The sequence below is a fragment of the Strongylocentrotus purpuratus genome, unplaced genomic scaffold (assembly GCF_000002235.5).
Source record: "Strongylocentrotus purpuratus isolate Spur 01 unplaced genomic scaffold, Spur_5.0 spur5_scaffold_15, whole genome shotgun sequence".
In the NCBI taxonomy this organism is placed as follows: Eukaryota; Metazoa; Echinodermata; class Echinoidea; order Camarodonta; family Strongylocentrotidae; genus Strongylocentrotus; species Strongylocentrotus purpuratus.
The window spans coordinates 12,951,707-12,969,830 of NW_022145600.1; the positions used below are offsets into that span (position 1 = coordinate 12,951,707).

General features: G+C 36.7%; 1 protein-coding gene across 1 annotated transcript; it reads left to right on the plus strand.

Moving 5' to 3' along the window:
- Window positions 1–3,401: 3,401 nt before the first annotated feature.
- Window positions 3,402–17,908, plus strand: LOC115924031. Its single transcript, XM_030985607.1, has 7 exons — window positions 3,402–3,834; window positions 4,393–4,873; window positions 7,303–7,484; window positions 8,197–8,353; window positions 8,778–8,960; window positions 15,251–15,383; window positions 15,877–17,908. The coding sequence occupies exons 1-7, from the start codon at window positions 3,515–3,517 to the stop codon at window positions 16,095–16,097; spliced, it is 1,677 nt and encodes a 558-aa protein (XP_030841467.1). The 5' UTR covers window positions 3,402–3,514; the 3' UTR covers window positions 16,098–17,908.
- The last annotated feature ends 216 nt before the right edge of the window (window positions 17,909–18,124 follow it).

Below are 18,124 nucleotides of genomic sequence, written 5' to 3' on the forward strand. Positions count from 1 at the left end.
ATCATTGAAAACAGAGCACTGGTAGAATATAGAATGAGTCATCATCGTTTGATTGTTGGTCAAACCTCGCCCTACTAATCAAACACCATTGTGCTGGTAGACCTTCGGTATTGTGTGATCTTTGGTGACGTAATAGAGCAGTTGTGTGTATTTGCTGTCCTAAATATATCTTTATACAATACTAGGGAAAGTACAGACCTCGTATTTATTTTACACATTTTCTCCAAGCATATTTTTTTGCATTGATCTCTTAATTTTGACTTTTTTTCTTTTTCTTCTTTTTAAAGGATATTCTACATACGTTTGTGACGGTGATGATTGGATGTGATATTGATGTATTGTAATGTGCTCCCTCAATATTTAACTTAATAACACGACGGAAAAAACACGAAGATAACCAAGAATACAAATACCAAATTGAATATAAAGATCGCCCCATAAAAATGTGAATGGAATAAATGGATTATACATTAACGTTTGGTTCATGCGTGTATTAAGCTGAAAATATAGGGGTAAGGTGAAGCTTATCAGGGCCTAGATTAAAAAGACATAGAAAGATAATAATACACAATTTTAATGAGTCAAGGAATTTAGTCGTCGATTACAGCGTGTCTTGTTTTTGTTTTTTGGGGGTGGTCTTTTTGTTTGTTTGTGTTAACTATGAATACGTCATGTCGATCACAGTACTTTGCAATTCTTTCATAAATTAATATTTTACAAATGTTAATATAGTCTGCACGTACCCTCTTCAAACAGGTACTTAGTACTTTGTACTTTTACCCTGGAACTGAATAAAGGCATAAACCAAATCTTGTTTTTATTTCCGCCACTATGACATCATTCTGTCTGTTTGCTTTAAATGCATATACAAAAATATAAAGTATGACGTATAGGCGTATAAACAGGGGTCAAGACATCATGGGGCACGGGCATAATGGGGGTGATAAGGTAATAATTGATTAGGGGTATGCAGTAGAAGGGGTCTTATCATTTTTTTTTTCACTTTCCCCTCCGCCCCTTTCCTTCTCTCCCTTTCTCTCTCTCCCTTTCTATCTCTCTCTCTCCCTTTCTCGCCATTCGATTTGGTGGCACGTGCCTCCATGCATGCCACGATATAATGTGGATGTAGTATATATGTATTGAGATTTTGCGGTTTGATTTACTAAAATTTGTAAAGCTTAAATTTAAAAAATGGTACGGCTCTTTTGAAGAGAAACAATCATAACTAAACATTTTGAACGTGTATGAAGTGTTATTGTGATTAATACTTATCTTAATAACGATTTAAGTACGTGACTACAGGGGCTTACTTTTTAGGTGAATTTTTATACTAAAAAATAACAATAATTCTAATTATTATTTTACACATGGAAGCCTCGTAAGCATCAGTGCTGTTATCTCTCTAAGGGCCATGCAAAAGGCTGCAATTATTATTATCCCATCAATTGCCAGATACCCATTTACACCTGGGTAGAGAGTGGCAAATGTGGATTTTTTTTATCTTGCCAAAAGCTGTTAGTGTTGGGCTGAGATTTGAATCCTTTTCTTCTAAATGGAAGCGTTATTATCAGACAATAAGGACACTTCAACCATTACGTCTTCTCATTGTTCTAATAACGTGAGTGTATGTCACAAACATTAATAATCATACGTCAAATTAATAAAATGCGTTGTATGAACTGTATTAATGTTATTTGTTGTTGTATGTTATTGTACAGTGGGGGATTCGCTTCTGGAATATTTAGTGACAACTGATCTGACAATCTTATCGCGGTGAAAGAAATTTGACGTTTGAAAGGAAATTGTGGAAATACGTCAGTATCCGCGTATGGGTTAGCAGTATCTCCCTGGTTAAAGTGATTAATTCGTCCTGTGCTCGCGATAACATGGAACTATGATTGTTCTGTTATCTATAGGCATACGTGTATTATATATTAGTCACTGAATACATTATTTGAAAAAGATAAGTTCATATATTAAACATGCAATTAGCGGAGCGAAGGGAGGGGGACAGGGGAAGTTGTCCTAGGGGTATGTCTGTCTGTATATTGAACACCAGCCTATCAATCTTTTTGCACTTGCGGCACATTTGTCTTCCTTCCAAAAGAATAAAGAATACGAAAAGACAGATCTTTCTAAACACCGTAATGTGAATTGAATTTGAATTGAATTGATCTTTATTTCATTCATCATAAAAACATAACAACCATATAAAATACAAAACATAGTGTACAAGCTAAAGAGAAACATTTACAATACAATACAACAACACAAATATTAATGAATGTGGAGACAGCTAGGAAAGCCAAGGGCTTTATTGGTGCTGCCACCAAAATAGTGATAAAGTATAATACAGTATTATATTGTTGTTTGGAAAGGTGATTAAAAAAAAAAAAAAAAAAACTAAATAGAGAGGGGGGGGGGGGGGGGGGGACAAAAACAAAACAAATACCAGACCGTGTACAGAATCAATCTTCATTTATTTTGTTGGATTAAAAATTATTTATATCTCCTTTTCCAAACGTTGATTGATGGACTAGATTTTATATCTTGAGGTATATTATGTGCATGTGTTTATCATGAGTGAACAAAGGGCGTATTATGCAGCTAACAGCATTTTCATTACATAATAGTTGTTTTTCTTTCTCTTACATAATGTCTGAGAATAAATCCGTTTCACGTTGTTCTCAGATGTAATCACATTGCACATCAAAATCTTTGGTGTTAATTTTACAGCTATAGAAGTGTTGCTCGAACACTATGAATCTGATTAAAATGTGATTTGAAGACTCCCTCACCCCATGAAAAATGCCGACAAACATATATTTCTTCAGTTTAATGTGCCATACTTCCAAGCAACGCCTCTAAATATATTCTATTCTCCCGCCCCTCGCCCCTACTCCTCCTCCTCCTCCTTTCCCTCTCTTCATAAGAACTATTATTTAAACCACCTTGGGGGAAAAAAGAATCATGAGAAAGAAATGTTGATTTGAAAAATGTAGAAAAGAGGAAAGATCCTAATGAAGGGTAGGAATCAAGAAATTTATGAAGAGAGAAGAAGTAATAATCTATAGTAACATTGATATTCCCAAATCCACTGACTACCAATACTGAGACCAGAGAATACTGTTCGTACCACATAATTTTTAAATTCCGGTACTGGGTATATACATGTAGCTTGTTATTGATTTTATCTGCTCGCCTTGTCTGGCACGTTGCGTTGTCAATGGAGCTAATCCGCGCGCCGAAAATTATAACGATGATGTAATGGTACTTCCCAGTGATTCAACCAATCAAAACACGACCTGTCCACAGCTTGGAACATCCCCTAATCTATTTTTAGTTCATTACATCAACCTACCGTATTTTGTGTGGCGAGAGGTATATAAAGGCGTGTAATCGTATGCGGAAAGCACGGTACGTTTACTGCTGTGTTTCGAGAAAGACGGTGTTGAATTGCATTTTTCATCCTTTGATGTTGATTTAGATTATAGAAAGGTATTATTAAACAATCATGCAGTCTGCAAGGAAGCTGTTTCGACGTGCTAGCAAGCGAATTCGCCGTGTTTCCAGGACCGTCGAGGAGACAGATTTGGCCAGGGAATCCTCCCCGGAAAATGTGGACCCCAAAGCAGCTGAGGCCTCTAGTTCCAGGGCGGCCACGGCAGAGAGCCCCCTGGGGGCCAGTGAGATAGCAGCCGCTGCAGCCAAACTGAGTGATTTGGATAGCTCAAGGAGTAACTCCTTGGATAGCTCGACTGAAGAAATACAAGCAAGTGGAAATGGAAATGGACAACAGGATTACATAGATAAGCTTTTCATAAATCAACGCAGGTATTTATAAATCAGACAATGACAAAAGTGTGTGAGAGAGAGAGAGAGAGAGAGAGAGGATAGGGGGTAGGGATCAGAGAAGGGTGAAAGATGATGATGATGATGAGTTGCGATTGATCCAAATCAATCGCAAGTCCTCCAACCAATCGCCAGTTTGCAGTCCCCTGTCTCCTATGTACATAGTTGCGCTTGATATCAATCTCAAATAAGTTGCAATTAACATCAAATCTTTATATAAGACAGGGCCCTGATCACAATTTTGTTACCTCTACAATATAGTGAGATCATCATCGTAGATGAAATGGGTAGTAGTACGCGCATCACCATCAAATATTTCTACTTAAAGAGAAACAAATTAATTAAAGTGAATTGAAAATCATTTTAAAAATATAAGAACTTTAACTTAAGAGTTGCGCCTTACATAATGATTAAACAAATGACTCTCATAAACAGATCTAATCATTTTTTAGCTTATTTTTGTTAAATCAAATTGCTCTTACCTTTTCTTTCAAGAACGAAGTATGAAAATATTTAATTTTCAACAACTTTCTTCCCTAGGGAGCTGATGCATGAGCTACGCCAGATCCAGGACAGCCATCGCCCAGTAAGCAAAGGAGACCAGCGACGAAATATTGATCGCTTCCTTCGACTCCATCTCAATGGAGAAGTCTCGGACTCCACCAGCGAGGGCTCCAACGAGGGCAACCACCAGTCTCCGAGAAGAAGGAGGCGGAATGGTATGGTTGTGCAGGAGCTGGAGGGGTTGTCACGGCAACGGTCCGTCACTCAGCGTCTCCAGTGCCCGACCTTCCGTCGTGACCTGGAGAACATGGTGCGAGGGGTCGTCGTGAGGCAAGAGAGAGAGGTCGAGGCCGTGCTGAGGTTGCGTGTAGCTGGTCTCCCTGGTAACAGGCCCCTCCCTCTTGCAGGTGAAGCGAGTCGAGTGGATACCGGAAGCCATGTCAGTGGGGTATCATCAATCTCTAGTGGCCATTCTCTCCTTCCATCAGTGTCTACATTAGGACTCAATGCTATTCCGGTAAGTAACACTTCATCTGAACAGACAGCTCAACACATATAGGGGTCAAGGGAGAAATGGCCCTGTAAAAGTCAGTATTTTTCTTTAGATGTCAATTATTATACCATTTAAAAATATAGTTCTAACTAACCCACCCACCCACCTTATTTTTGATAATATCCTTACTTAAAAATTGCGGAGACCATACTTCTTAACTGGATGACAACAAATTATTAGACATTCTCTGAAAAGAGGATTGATTGTTAATAATGATCGTACTTTAGACCTCTCTTCAATATGCAAATGTTTATATATGTGTGTATGTAATATATACATGTATATTCATAAACCAAATTTTTTAAAAGGCTTTTATGCCATTTTGGGGGTTTTCACATTCATTTTATATGTATTCATGTAAATATATTTATATAGGATTTTCTAGAGGGATGCACATACATTCTTTCTCTAATTATTGATGCATTAAGTATCATTAACAGTACTAAAATGTATAGCAAAACAAAATGCTTTGAGGCTGTTCAACTTATTTCCATGGGGATCCTTCCATAGAGAATGACAAACAGACTGACAGAGGAAATTCAATTCACCTACGTAGGAGTTTAAAGAATCAAACAACACTATTCCCACTTTACCCTCCTAGGCTTAGTTAATGCAATATGAATGTCAACATCCTGGCGTTGTGACAAACATGTAGTAGCAATTGTTATGACTCATGCCTTGCGCAACACTTTGTATACGTGTTGTAATGCTCCTAAGATAGCACCCATATCTCGATGACAGATTGTACATACAGCTTTAGTATTTTACTTATCGTGACAAGGATTGGGGGGATCATGTCATGTTCTTGAGTAGATTCATGGCAGTTAAGTACCATATTATATTTAGGGTTTTTAGAAAATATATAACATGCTTTTACATAGATGACCCTGAAGGGAGATATACATGTAGGCCTATTTAATTTGTACTTCCTTGTATACATTTAAGGTAGATAACTGAATTTGACCTTAACTCTTATCACTTTTGTTGTTTTATGACTGTAAGCGGCTATAAATAAGGAATTAAAGTTCAGAGTACAGACTGATGAAAATATGATGAGATAGAGAGGGAGAGAGGGGGGGGATTCACAATTTTCAGTGACTACAAGTAAAATCAGTGCCTCAGTAAAATCTTTAGAAACTAGGATTTTTTTTTTTTTTTTCACTACCGGTATTGACTCTGCTCCTTATTCTGATATACTGCTCACTCCGTGGAACTTGCAAATATGGTTTCCCTTTAAAGAAGAATAAACATACTTCCTAATGATAATAATCAAAGCAATGATTATGCCATAATAAGAGAGCTACAATCGATCAAACTTGAGTTTTCATTTTTGTTAGGGGTTTAGGCTATGACACATCTTGTTATAAATCCTGTTAGTCCGGACGCACCTTGTGTTAAGATAGTGACATTAGAGCGTTTTGACAACAGCTTGGTTACTTGTGTGTGTGGTAGACAGGTATCCTTTAACACAGGGAAACCCATGCATACTTGTTGAATATGTAGGTTTGAACTTTCAATACAAGTAGGAAATAACAGACAGATGACTAAACACCCTTACAAACAATGTCAGGATTTGCTTACACTAAAGGGGGCCCTACAAAAGGATAGTGTATACAAATTGTTGGCAGACTCTCATATCTTACCATACTTGTCTTTTCTAGTCTACTCAGCTATTATTTCCCTTCTCTATCTGTTCGGTGCCTCCTTCCCCCTATCTCTCTCTCTCTCTCTATATATATATACGGTATACATAATTATATATATATATATATATCTCGCCCTCCCTCTAGCCCCTCACTCTCTCTCTCTCTCTCTTTCTCTCTCTTTCCCCTCTCTGTCTCTATTTCTTTTTCTCTCCCTCTCTCTCTCCCCTCTTTGTCTTTCATCCTCTCTCTCTATCTCTCCCTCCATATTCTCTCCGCCTTGTTCATTTTTCTCAATGCATCTTCCTCTTTCTCGAAGCCAATCCTCAAATTCTCTTCCCCTATTTCTTTAAGTCTCGCTTTCCATATCTGTCTTTCTGTTTGCCCCGATGTCTACTTTTCCTTCACTTTATCCCCCACTCTCAATGAATTCAAAATATTACAGAACTTAAATGGCTGTATACATGCTATGAGTTGAAGACAATTTGAATAATATATATTGGGACAGGTCAGATGGCAAACATAGTTATTGCGTAGAAACATGGTTTTGGGGTGGTTTAAAACTATAAATGATATCATAAAATCATCTTCATTGATGAAGTCATTGATTTTGTTGCTTTTATACATTATGCTTTTTGTATTATACAAGGCAATGCTTGAACATTGTGAGCATTTCTGAAGTATGTCTACACTGGAGATCATAAAACCTTGTTAAATAATACTATTAACCCCCTCTGTTTGATTCCACAGGTTGCACCACCCCTACCTCCACTAGGGGGCCAGCACCACCTTCCAGCCCCACCCGCATTCCAGCAACCCCAGCAACACCTACCACAAGTTGCACCTGTTCAACCACCTCCACCACCACCACCACAGCCCCAGCAAGCCAACAGATGGCCGCTGCCTACAGCCCCATGGCTGGTCCAGAACAGGTGAGGGTTCAAAATGATCCAGTTTCAAGTTTAGGGATGTGAATTGTGCATTTACCTTTACATCATTTTATTGACAACTATTTCTATTGATTTGGATTTTAGAAATGTTGGTAAAAGATATGATAAACTTTTTAAAATACATGAAAAATTAGATGGTCAAAAATAATGTAGAGACAAGAAAAAAAATTGTAAGAAGTTGAAGATGAGGTTTGTAAGTAGTGATAAAATTACTTTTCACTGTAAAGCACCTGTTCATAAAGTACATCGTTCATAATGTTCATAACCAGAAATAATATCAAATACAGATAGATTTGAGCAAAATTACAATGATAAACAAATTTATAATCAATGATACATACATGTACTGTAAGGAGTTTCTAGTCTTTTGGGCAGTAATACACAAAAGCCCTGTCATCTATCCGATTGATGATTCAACGGACAGCATGATATTCATTTCAGTTTCACATATTTTATTAATAATCATGACTTAAAAATTTTAATTTCAATTATCAGTGCCAGACCAAGGATAATTTCTGGAGGCACAAGGAAGTTTGTTGCAAATTATAAACAAAAGTTGTCAAGTTTAACAGGGTTGCAGGGAAGTGGGGAAGGGGGAGTGGGGAGGGGGTGAATACCTCCTGGTTCCTTCATCCTGTATATTTTCATGAAAATATTGAGTAAGTTTGAAACTCTTTTCTATGATTTCTCACAGTCTGAATGGGAACCAGGGTCCTGCTGACCGAGCCCAGGTCCTACAGCAGGTCCACAGGGAAGCTGTGGTCTCTGAGATCAGTGAGTTAGTCCATCGTCAGCTGGTCCATGAGACTCTGGAGAGTGACTTCAGAGGACGCCTAGAATTCCTGATGATGGTAAGCAGAGATTCAAACCCCTCTCAAAAATGCTTTTACGAAGAATTGTTAAAGTCCTTTTATGATTTATCTATACATTGGTTGTTAAAATAATTTGATTGATACAGGGTCAGATCCAGTTTTTAGTAAAAGGAGTGCAATTTACAAAAAACATCTACATTGAAAATGGGTGAGATCAGTCTTTTTTTCTTTGGTGCACTTAAAGTACACGCTTTCCACCACCCCCCCCCCCACCCCCCTTCCTCCTCTAAATCTGGCAAACACTGATTTACAAATCTCAGGGATGATCATCTGTAGGTATTGATCTTTTTCAAGGATCCCCTGCTAATCGATGTACTCACTTGAAGAGCATAACAAAATTAATAATGTTGACTGCAAAAGTTTCATTTTTGAAGGGAATGTTTTTCCTGTTTTTCACGTTTAGAATCGTTTAGAGACTATCGGACCGGAGAGCGGCGAGCGGGTCATGAACTTTATCAACACTATCCCTCAGAGCCAGCACATCCGTCGCAACGATTTCTCTCATCTCGGTATCCATGTACCATCTTCACAGCAGGATGGTGCACAGTCCGGAGCTGTAGGGGGCGCTGCAGTCCCTGCTGCTTTCGTAAGTAACAATGAATTTAAGATGATTGAGAGAAAGAGAGAGAGAGAGTGCTTGGATGATGAGTTTTGCAGTCAGGAATGGCCCACATCTCAATATTGCATGGGATTTTTTTTTGTGAAGGGGGGGGGGGTCGACTAAGGCTTGCTTCTCTTCTTAAATTGAAAAATGGGTTTAACAATTGTGAAGTGAGATAATATGGAACACTCTCAAGATCTTCAATGGAAAGAAAACTGCTAATTTAAATTGGCCTCGTGAAACTTAAGTTTGGATACATGTTTTAAAGCCTGTCTGCACTAGTTTGGCCCGGAGGGATTAGACCTCCTGCATGGTCACTGGCAGGTGGCTATCTCATCAAATCAGCTCTCAATTAACATAAGAAAAAGGGATCATGGGGAACCAACGGATACCACTTAGGCATTGTTTTCTATATAGAGGGCGCAAGAAGCTACAAGTAGTGCAGTTCCACTTTAAAAGTTGACATCACACAAGAGTTAAAAAGGTGAAACTATTCAAGCCCTGTCACATTGCAGGACTTGTCAAGTAGTTGAAATATGTGAACATCTGAAAGCAGAAGGCATCAGGAAGATGTTCTGTATTGAAAGGAAACTAAACTGTTCTAGCCCCCTCTATTGGTAGGGTTGTATTTGAAATCAAAGTGCAACGATACACAGTGTTATTTTATGTAGCCCAAAGTCAATGAAGACAGCCACTGGTTTGTGAAAGCTCAGTTCAAAGCAACCCAAACTGTCATAGCCCCCTCTCTTGTTAGGATCACAAGAACTACACACAGAAGGAAGTGGAAGTACATGAAGAGAGAGAGAGAGAGAGAGAGAGAGAGAGAGAGCTGGAGGGGGAGGGAGGGAGGAGAGAGAGAGAGAGAGAGAGAGAGAGAGAGAGCTCCCTATAAACTAAAGTAGTCTAGCCCCCTCAATTGATACAATAGTTAAAGGTGGATGATTATTTTCCCCTGGTACATTGAATAATGTGTATATAGCTGTTTGGTGTAATTGCCTGCAAGTCTAATTCCCAGTTTGTCTAATACCCCTTTTGTCTACTATCCACCAGGTCTAATGATCATTTGATGATTATCATTCTTATGATTAACAGATTATTGAATGATGGATGGTATACAAAACGGTTAACAGACAAAACTGGGAGTTAAACTGACTCGCAATTATTACACATGAGTGATAGACCAAATGACTTATAGCCTAAATGATGAGTAGATGAAATGATTATGGGACCACGTAGATAGTAGACAGGCTGGGTGTAGACCAAACGACAATCCACCAAATAATGTAGTAAACGTAGAACTATGAAATAAGCATTTCACCTATTGATGCATGTAGGTCAAATATTTCTAACTTGAATCACTCCATTTGGAGTCATTCATCCCCAGAACAAGACAATGGACATGGGAATAGGAGTGCATATATGTTTATCAGGCAGTAACAAAGTGAATCGCTGAACTCACTCAAGCATGTTTGGCCTCATGGACACTTTCATAAAGGATATTTGTGTATCCTGTGGAAATGCATTGCCCTAAAATTTCTGTGCTGTCCACTTGTATTCTTTCATGAGGGTTACGCTCCACAGTCTGAACTCATTAGTTAGATTCACACGAGAGTCCATAAACTTAAAGTGTTAAACCATGGTTTTACACTTCAAGTATATCTTGTAGTGACCAAAGTACAGGCACTCGAAAAGTTATAAACTATGAGAGATCTTGTGGTTAGCGCGATAACTATAGGCTACAGGGATTAGCCCAGCATGTAGTTACAATAGCTGCTTGCCTATAGCTTGCATTTTAAAACTTTGAACATTGTTGTTTCCCTACAGTGTCAACCCTTGTTGTTAGGGGATCATCGTTTGAAACTTTGAGGTTTTGCAAACTTAACGTTCCAAACTATGACAAGCTTGTGTGAACATATCTTGAATGAGGAATAATAAAGATGACCTGTGAAGTACAGTTAGGTCGTGTTGAGTTGAGAGCGAAGGTCAGATTGCGGTATGAATGTATCAGCAGTAATGGCCAGCTCATCCCATATCCTCAACACTAGTAATATGACACTCTCTATGGACATGACCTGATTAAAATACAAATAACCTCTTTCACGTTTGAAAGTTGAACTTGTATTCAAGTGAGGAGTTTAAGAAATCTTCATAAACAACCTGTCATTGGATGATTCATCACCAAATTTGATCCTAAGAATGAAGAATAGGACCCATCCTTCATGTACCCTGTTTCTCAATGATTTGGAGATGAGGATTAAAGAAATAACAGTTTTGAAACAATTAGATAAGTCCTAACAAATAATTTTGATAAAACTATTACCGGTAATTAGCGTAGCGAAAACAAAGATTATATGTGAGAGTGTGTGTGTGTGTGTGTGTGTGCGTGTGTGTGAGTGTGTGTTTATATGTGATGTAGTATATATATATATACTTTGCAAACCCTATACAGTAGGTCTGGGGGTGGAATAATACAATTTGTACCCATGATAGTAGTAATATTAATGAAATATTAATGACAGATGTTATGTCCAAGTGCCACTATTAAACTTTAAAAGTTCCTAGATTAGGAAAAATATATTTTGGGACAAGCATGCCTCTTTCTGTCCTGTGAACTCATGAAAAGGGGCACAAAAACATTTCAGAATTTAGCCTCCAACAATAGCATAGTGAACCAGGGCAGGTCATGGCATTTAGTCATTCTACAGGATGATGTACCAAACTTTTTTTTCCCTCCCCTCTCTCCATTACACTCCCTTCCTCTCCAACTTTTTCCCTTCTCTTTCAAAAGGTCTAAAAATATGAGGGCAGGTCAAGGCTTAGTCCTTAAACTCCAGACTGATGTACTTTCTTGACCATTGGCTAGACTAATGCACTGACCATGCCTTCAGGTTCTTTTGTTATTTTTTTGTTATTCCGTGGTCAAATGTAATTTCCATGTAGACAACGTGTTTCCTTTTTGGATTAAACATAAAGGCATGTCATTTAATTGCTTCTAACGCTTAGGGTCAGGTCATGATTCAGATAATGATCATAATCATGATGCTATATGCTCAACGGAATTTTACTTTTCTATACCCTACTTGCTAATGTGCATATAACTCTTCAAAGTAATAGAAAATAGTTTCTTTGGAGAAAAAAATCTAGAAACTTTATTAACTCCTAAAAATAGTTGAGCTTCACTCTTATTTCAAATAAATGGTCAATATGATTTATATATTATGTTGGGAATGAAAAGGGATTTTAAAAAAATATGAAAGGTACGAATCATTGAGCTTAGGATAGGCCTTATACTGACTTTGAAATGATACACAAATCAATAATTTCTCTGGATTAAGCATTGGAAAAGAGTAAGAAAACAACTGCAATGTAGGTTGAACTTTGTAGGCAATATGAAGTAATGCATTCAAAAGGTTAACTCATAATTTATACAATTTGTAATCGTGTTATAGCGAATGAGATAGGAAAAAGGATGGAAGTAATAGAGGGAAGAGAGGGAGAGGAAGAGAAGTGGAGGGACATAGAGGGAGTTTAGTAGAGAAAGAAGGATAGATGGACAGTGATAGAGAGAAAAGGAAAACAGAGACCAAGGGAAAACAAAGAAAGATAGGGACTACTGTAGAGAATGATAGATGGAAATTCTTGCATATTCATATGCAAAGGAGAGAAATAGGAGAAAAGGGGAGGGACACAGACAGACACGTAGATAGATAGAAAGAAAGAAAGATAAATAAACAGAAAGATAGAGATAGAGATAGACCAACAGAGATAGAGAGAGAAATACGAAGACAGAGAGAGAGAAAAGAGAGCCTGACTGAAAGGAGTCTGAATCCTGTCTTATCGTCCATTCCCCAATCATATTTGGCATGCTTCATCATGCCCGGTAGAGAAAGGTCGTGGTCAAGTTGAGTGTACCTGCCTGGAGGGTAATGGAGAGGATTATAAGGGGGTGTCCATGTTACCCTCTTTGACCCACTTCACACCGGGGGTTACAAGAAAGAGGCCCTCTTAGAACACACAGACAGGTGAATGAGGGCTCTCAATTACCCCTCATACCTACTTCCACATTGGGTATATGATTTGGTACTCCAATACTAGATGTTAAATTCTTACAATATACAGTTGGATCAAAGTTTTATTAACAATAACAATTTAAAGAATTCTTGAAAGTAGAGTTGAGTTTTTATCAATCTCCATTAAAAAACATCTTTAAAGGTTTAAGAAAATCACTATAAAGTTTTGTTTAGCATTGTTTGAAAAAGGAAAAATAGTTTTCAAGAATGTACATGTATTTGTATTGGGGTATTGACAATCATAGATTAATATATCATAACGAGACATATATTTTCAAATACATTCCTTGAGGTTTTTGCCACCAATGAAATCTTTAATGGCATAACCTGAAAATAATTTAGAAATAAAAGTATGGTAACAACTTTAATTTAGGCTCAATTCACCTTGCATTGGTACACCATTTTTATTTCCTTGATAATAATTTACAAACTGTTTAAAAACTCAAACAAATTACTGAAGAAAATTCTGCAATGGGCAGTATACATATACATGTCGCGTTATACACTAAATAGCTAGATGTATATCATATTAAAAAGAATTAAATACAAAATATTCCACCGTGACCAATCAATTCCGCACCAATCAACTATTTCTAGTCAAGGTGGTTTGGTCTTTTGAGTATGTGCATAACAACATAGCAGGAGCTACACTGTACTCTGCATGTATAAAACGCCATGGGCATATTGTGTTGTTTGTACCGGTCATTTTGTATAGGCCCAATTTTTTCATTATCCATGCACCATTCAATTCAATGTATACCTCTACCAATGTATCATAAATAGTGGACAATGCTCGCAAACACGCTTGCAATATTTGAATAATAGATATGCCTAATGGGTCGACCCTGGTGCGGGTGTATGTAAAATGATGGGTGGTGTGAGATCTCTCTCACAAATATTCCACGTTTGAAGGTCACTTTGCGAGTAGAGAGAAAAATGAAGCGTTGGATGTGTCTTCTGTAAGATTACAAATTAAATGTTTTGCTGACCAATGTTGGTTGAATGTAGAGGTCTCCTTTTGTATTTCTATCTTTATGCATACTATTCATGCATTAGAACAATGCGTCATGATCATGTTTGAATCCCCTCTAATTAATTATGTACAGTTTTGTTTATACAAATGAATCAACAAATACAAGGGAAAAACTTAACTTGTAAGAGTTTTTGAATCATTTTGAGACAGATTTATACACAACACAACACTTTTAATTCCATTAGGAACGTGTTAACCCTTAGATTTAGTGTTTAATGACAGTGACTTATTCAGGTTATTCAATTTAATACAAACATCATGTCATGATATCATAGTTCACATTTTATGCAGTAATTTGTTAATACCAAATATGGATTTGAATGAGATTGATTTCTCATGTGCTTAAATCATTCTTCATAAAAGTGTATGGTATAAACTCAAAATATTGCACTTTCTGCCCCTGAATGATGACAGAAAAGTCTGCAAGAATCTTGAGGATTGACTGAGGCAGATGTACATGATATCAAAATTATCCTGGAGACTAACAAGTTTTTATTTGTCCCGATTAAAGGGGAAGTCCACCCTGAAATTAAGTTAGTTTTAATAGGAGTAGAAAAATGAGAGAAACAAGTCAGTGAAAGTTTGAGCAAATTCCGATTAAAAATAAGGAAGTTAGGATTTTTGAAGTTGTGATCAATCAAACACAAATTGGCAACTCTATGACGTATCATGCGAGCTCAACTTCCATTTGCTCAGTACTAAAAAAATCTCAAATTTTCATTTTCCCTCAAGAAAAATTTCAACCATACATGCACCCTAAATATAATAATTGCAAATATGTTTCTATACTCCCCCTGCAAGGAACAAATATATATTCCGTCATCAATAACGAAGAAAACATGATTTTATGGAATATTATGCACAAAGCAAATGAAGGAGAGCTCGTATAATAAGTCACAGAGTTGCCAATTTGTATTTGATTGATCACAACTTCAATAATTCATAACTTTCTTATTTTCATTCAGAATTTGCTCAAACTTTCACTCACCTGATTTTCTTATTATTCTGCCTCTATCGAAACAAACTTATTTTGGGGGTGGACTTTCCCTTTAATGAAACACAGTTACAACATTTGGGTGGTTTAAAATTTAAGAATTTACAGGGTTTGAGTAGTCATTTTCAGGTAATCAGTTGATAATTTTTATCCACCTTTTGCCCCTTTATTTGTTCAGATGCATGAGATGGATAGCTTGAAATCTAAGATGTCTGAGCTTCATGAGATGGTACGGATGAGTATGGAGATGCAGCTAGATCTTCAGAGGGCCATCAGGCAGGAGGTAGCTGCTGCTCTTCATCAGCAGAATGGTAGGTGTAGTCTTCCATCCCGGCTTTGAGTTGGTAGGAAGCCCTCAACCAAAAACACCCTGAATAATATCATGTCACAAAGTCTGGGAAGTTGTTCCTATTTGGAATTTGATAAAGGGAAATAGATTTTGGAAGACTTTTTAATATTACTTGGTTGAATCAAGCTCTTTTAGACCCTTTATATATTTGGGGGAAGAGATTGTTAAAAGCTGATATTCTTATCAAAGACTTAAACGATTCTGAATGTTCAAGGATTGTATGTTAAGATGTGGAGAATCATTAGATTAAGGGTTTTCGAAGAGGAAGATTCTGGATTCACAACCTCTTCTTTGCATTTCATGTAGTATTCTTGGAAAGTGTCATAATCCTTGATTGCTTATGAGAACATGATTTACCTTCTAAGGAACCTCAGACGATAAGCCAAAAATGAAAAAACCCAAAATGAAAAACAGTCTTCTAACGTACCATCTGCATCATTCTTGAATCCTCTCAGGTACTACTGCTTCTCCTACTGCTCCGCTCTCAGATCCAGCTTCCGAGGGTAACTGTATCATCTGCCTGGACAAAGAGGTGGATTCAGTCCTTTACCAGTGTGGTCACATGTGTGTGTGTATGACCTGTGGTCTGCGTCTCTCCACCATGGGGTCACACTGCCCTATGTGCAGGGCACCTATCAGGGATGTCATCAGGGCTTACCGCTGTCAACGCTCTTAAAGGTTTTCTACCACCATCCCTTCCAACACCTTCTGTGCAGGGTCTCTTTGGAGCTGAATGCTGTCTCCTAGAGAACTTCCACTGTCAGACCTACAAGATCTTCTGCTATTGATTCCCCTGATTCCCTCATTTATTAATCATTGTCGACTGGCCTAGAGAACTTCCACCAAGATCCCTTCCAAAACCTGCTCCCACATGTCCCGGATATCATCAGAGTAATTGCAGTGACTTGAAGAACTTCTGATACTTGATCCTACCAAATCTTCCTCTGTTGATCCCTTTGCATGATGTACATTGGATCCTGCAAGGGATGCCAATGCCATCAATGCATCCACAGAACTTTACCATCATACCTTATCAGATCCTTAATGGTAATAATTATATTAATAGTAATAATAATAACAATGGAGTCTCGCACACGCCTGGCACATTGCTACTGTTGGCGCTCTTTTGTTATTACCCTAACTTTAACACAACAAATATATATATCAAATCAAATTAGAATGTTTTTTGGGGTGCATTTTTAACCTAAAATATCTTGTGTCACTGTATCCTCCTTATATTTGGATTTTATTTAATGGGCGTCATTTTGTCATTAAAGAAATGAAGAAATGAAGTGGACACCACTGTAATATACAGGCTGATGAGTTTTGCAATATTTTGATAAAGGATTAATGAAACGATGTAAAAAGTGGAATTAAGTTTGAATATATGCACTTTTAATAGATATGTCAGCCATATTTAAAGAATAACTTGGCCAAATGCATTAGAATTATTAACATTTGGTTATATTTAAATACATGTTTTCTTCTGCTTACTTTAAAATTGTTCGTAATTATTTTACGTTCTCTTATCAACAAATCTCAGTTGATTTTGTAATACATTGACTTGTATTATAAAAAACCTCACATTTAACCAGAAGTGTTGTTATATGAAAAGAGTTTATGACTTTAGAGTTTTTGCTAACTTATAATCAGTAACTTGTATGTTGCTTATTCCATTGCAATTTTTGTAAAGTAAATACCTGCAATATTACTTCTATGAAAAGAATTTGCACTTTGGGCATTCAAATATATACAAATTGTAAATAGGTAAAAATATGAAAAAAAACTTGGTTACAAAACCAAAAGAATGTCACTTTAAATTGTATGTATATTCAACATTCTGTTTTATCAATGTATTCTGTAAGATAATTATAAATTGTTTATGAAAATATTCTACATGAAAATATATAATTTGTTATTACACACTGTTTCTTAAGATATTCATTTAAGATATTTGCAACTTGCTTACATATTAGATTTCTGAATTTTATGTAAAACAGATATCGATGCTATTTTCTTCATATTGTACATACAGAATATAATGTGACATGATATAGCAATATTTGTATGAAAATATATATGATATATATAAATAGAAATATTTGTTTATGAGTGTAATTCTTTTAAAGTCTGAAATGTATCCATAAGCGGAGTATCAGATATATTTGAGAACAATATGATAAATGTGTGAGATTTATTTTAAACATCTTCATAACGGCAGTTGGTTCATGCTTTTTATATATATATAAAATATATAAGCCAAAGTTTTGTATCTAACTGTATACTTAACAATTTCATGTTTTTCTACCTACATGTATACTAAAAAAGTGACCTTTACCAGGGTACCTCCCTGCCTTTACTAATCAAATAGCAATATTGATGCATTGGACCAAAGACATGCTTGACTCTTTCCTTTCACACTGTCGTGAAAACCGTGTGTATCATGAATATAAAGAGGGCTTTATAGAAAGTGCAATTTCAAAGGGATTGTGGTATATTCATTTCTTTTCTTTCATGGCCTGACCAAGAGCTTCCTCGTTGATTGATAATCACGTGGAATGTGGAATAATCATGTTGTGATAGTGTAGGAGAGGAACAACTTGAATAATTGATAGTTATATTTGATTATTTGGACATCGTGATGAAATAAGAGACTGAATGTTTTGTTGGGAGTGTTGACGTTGATGATATTGACAGGAGTGA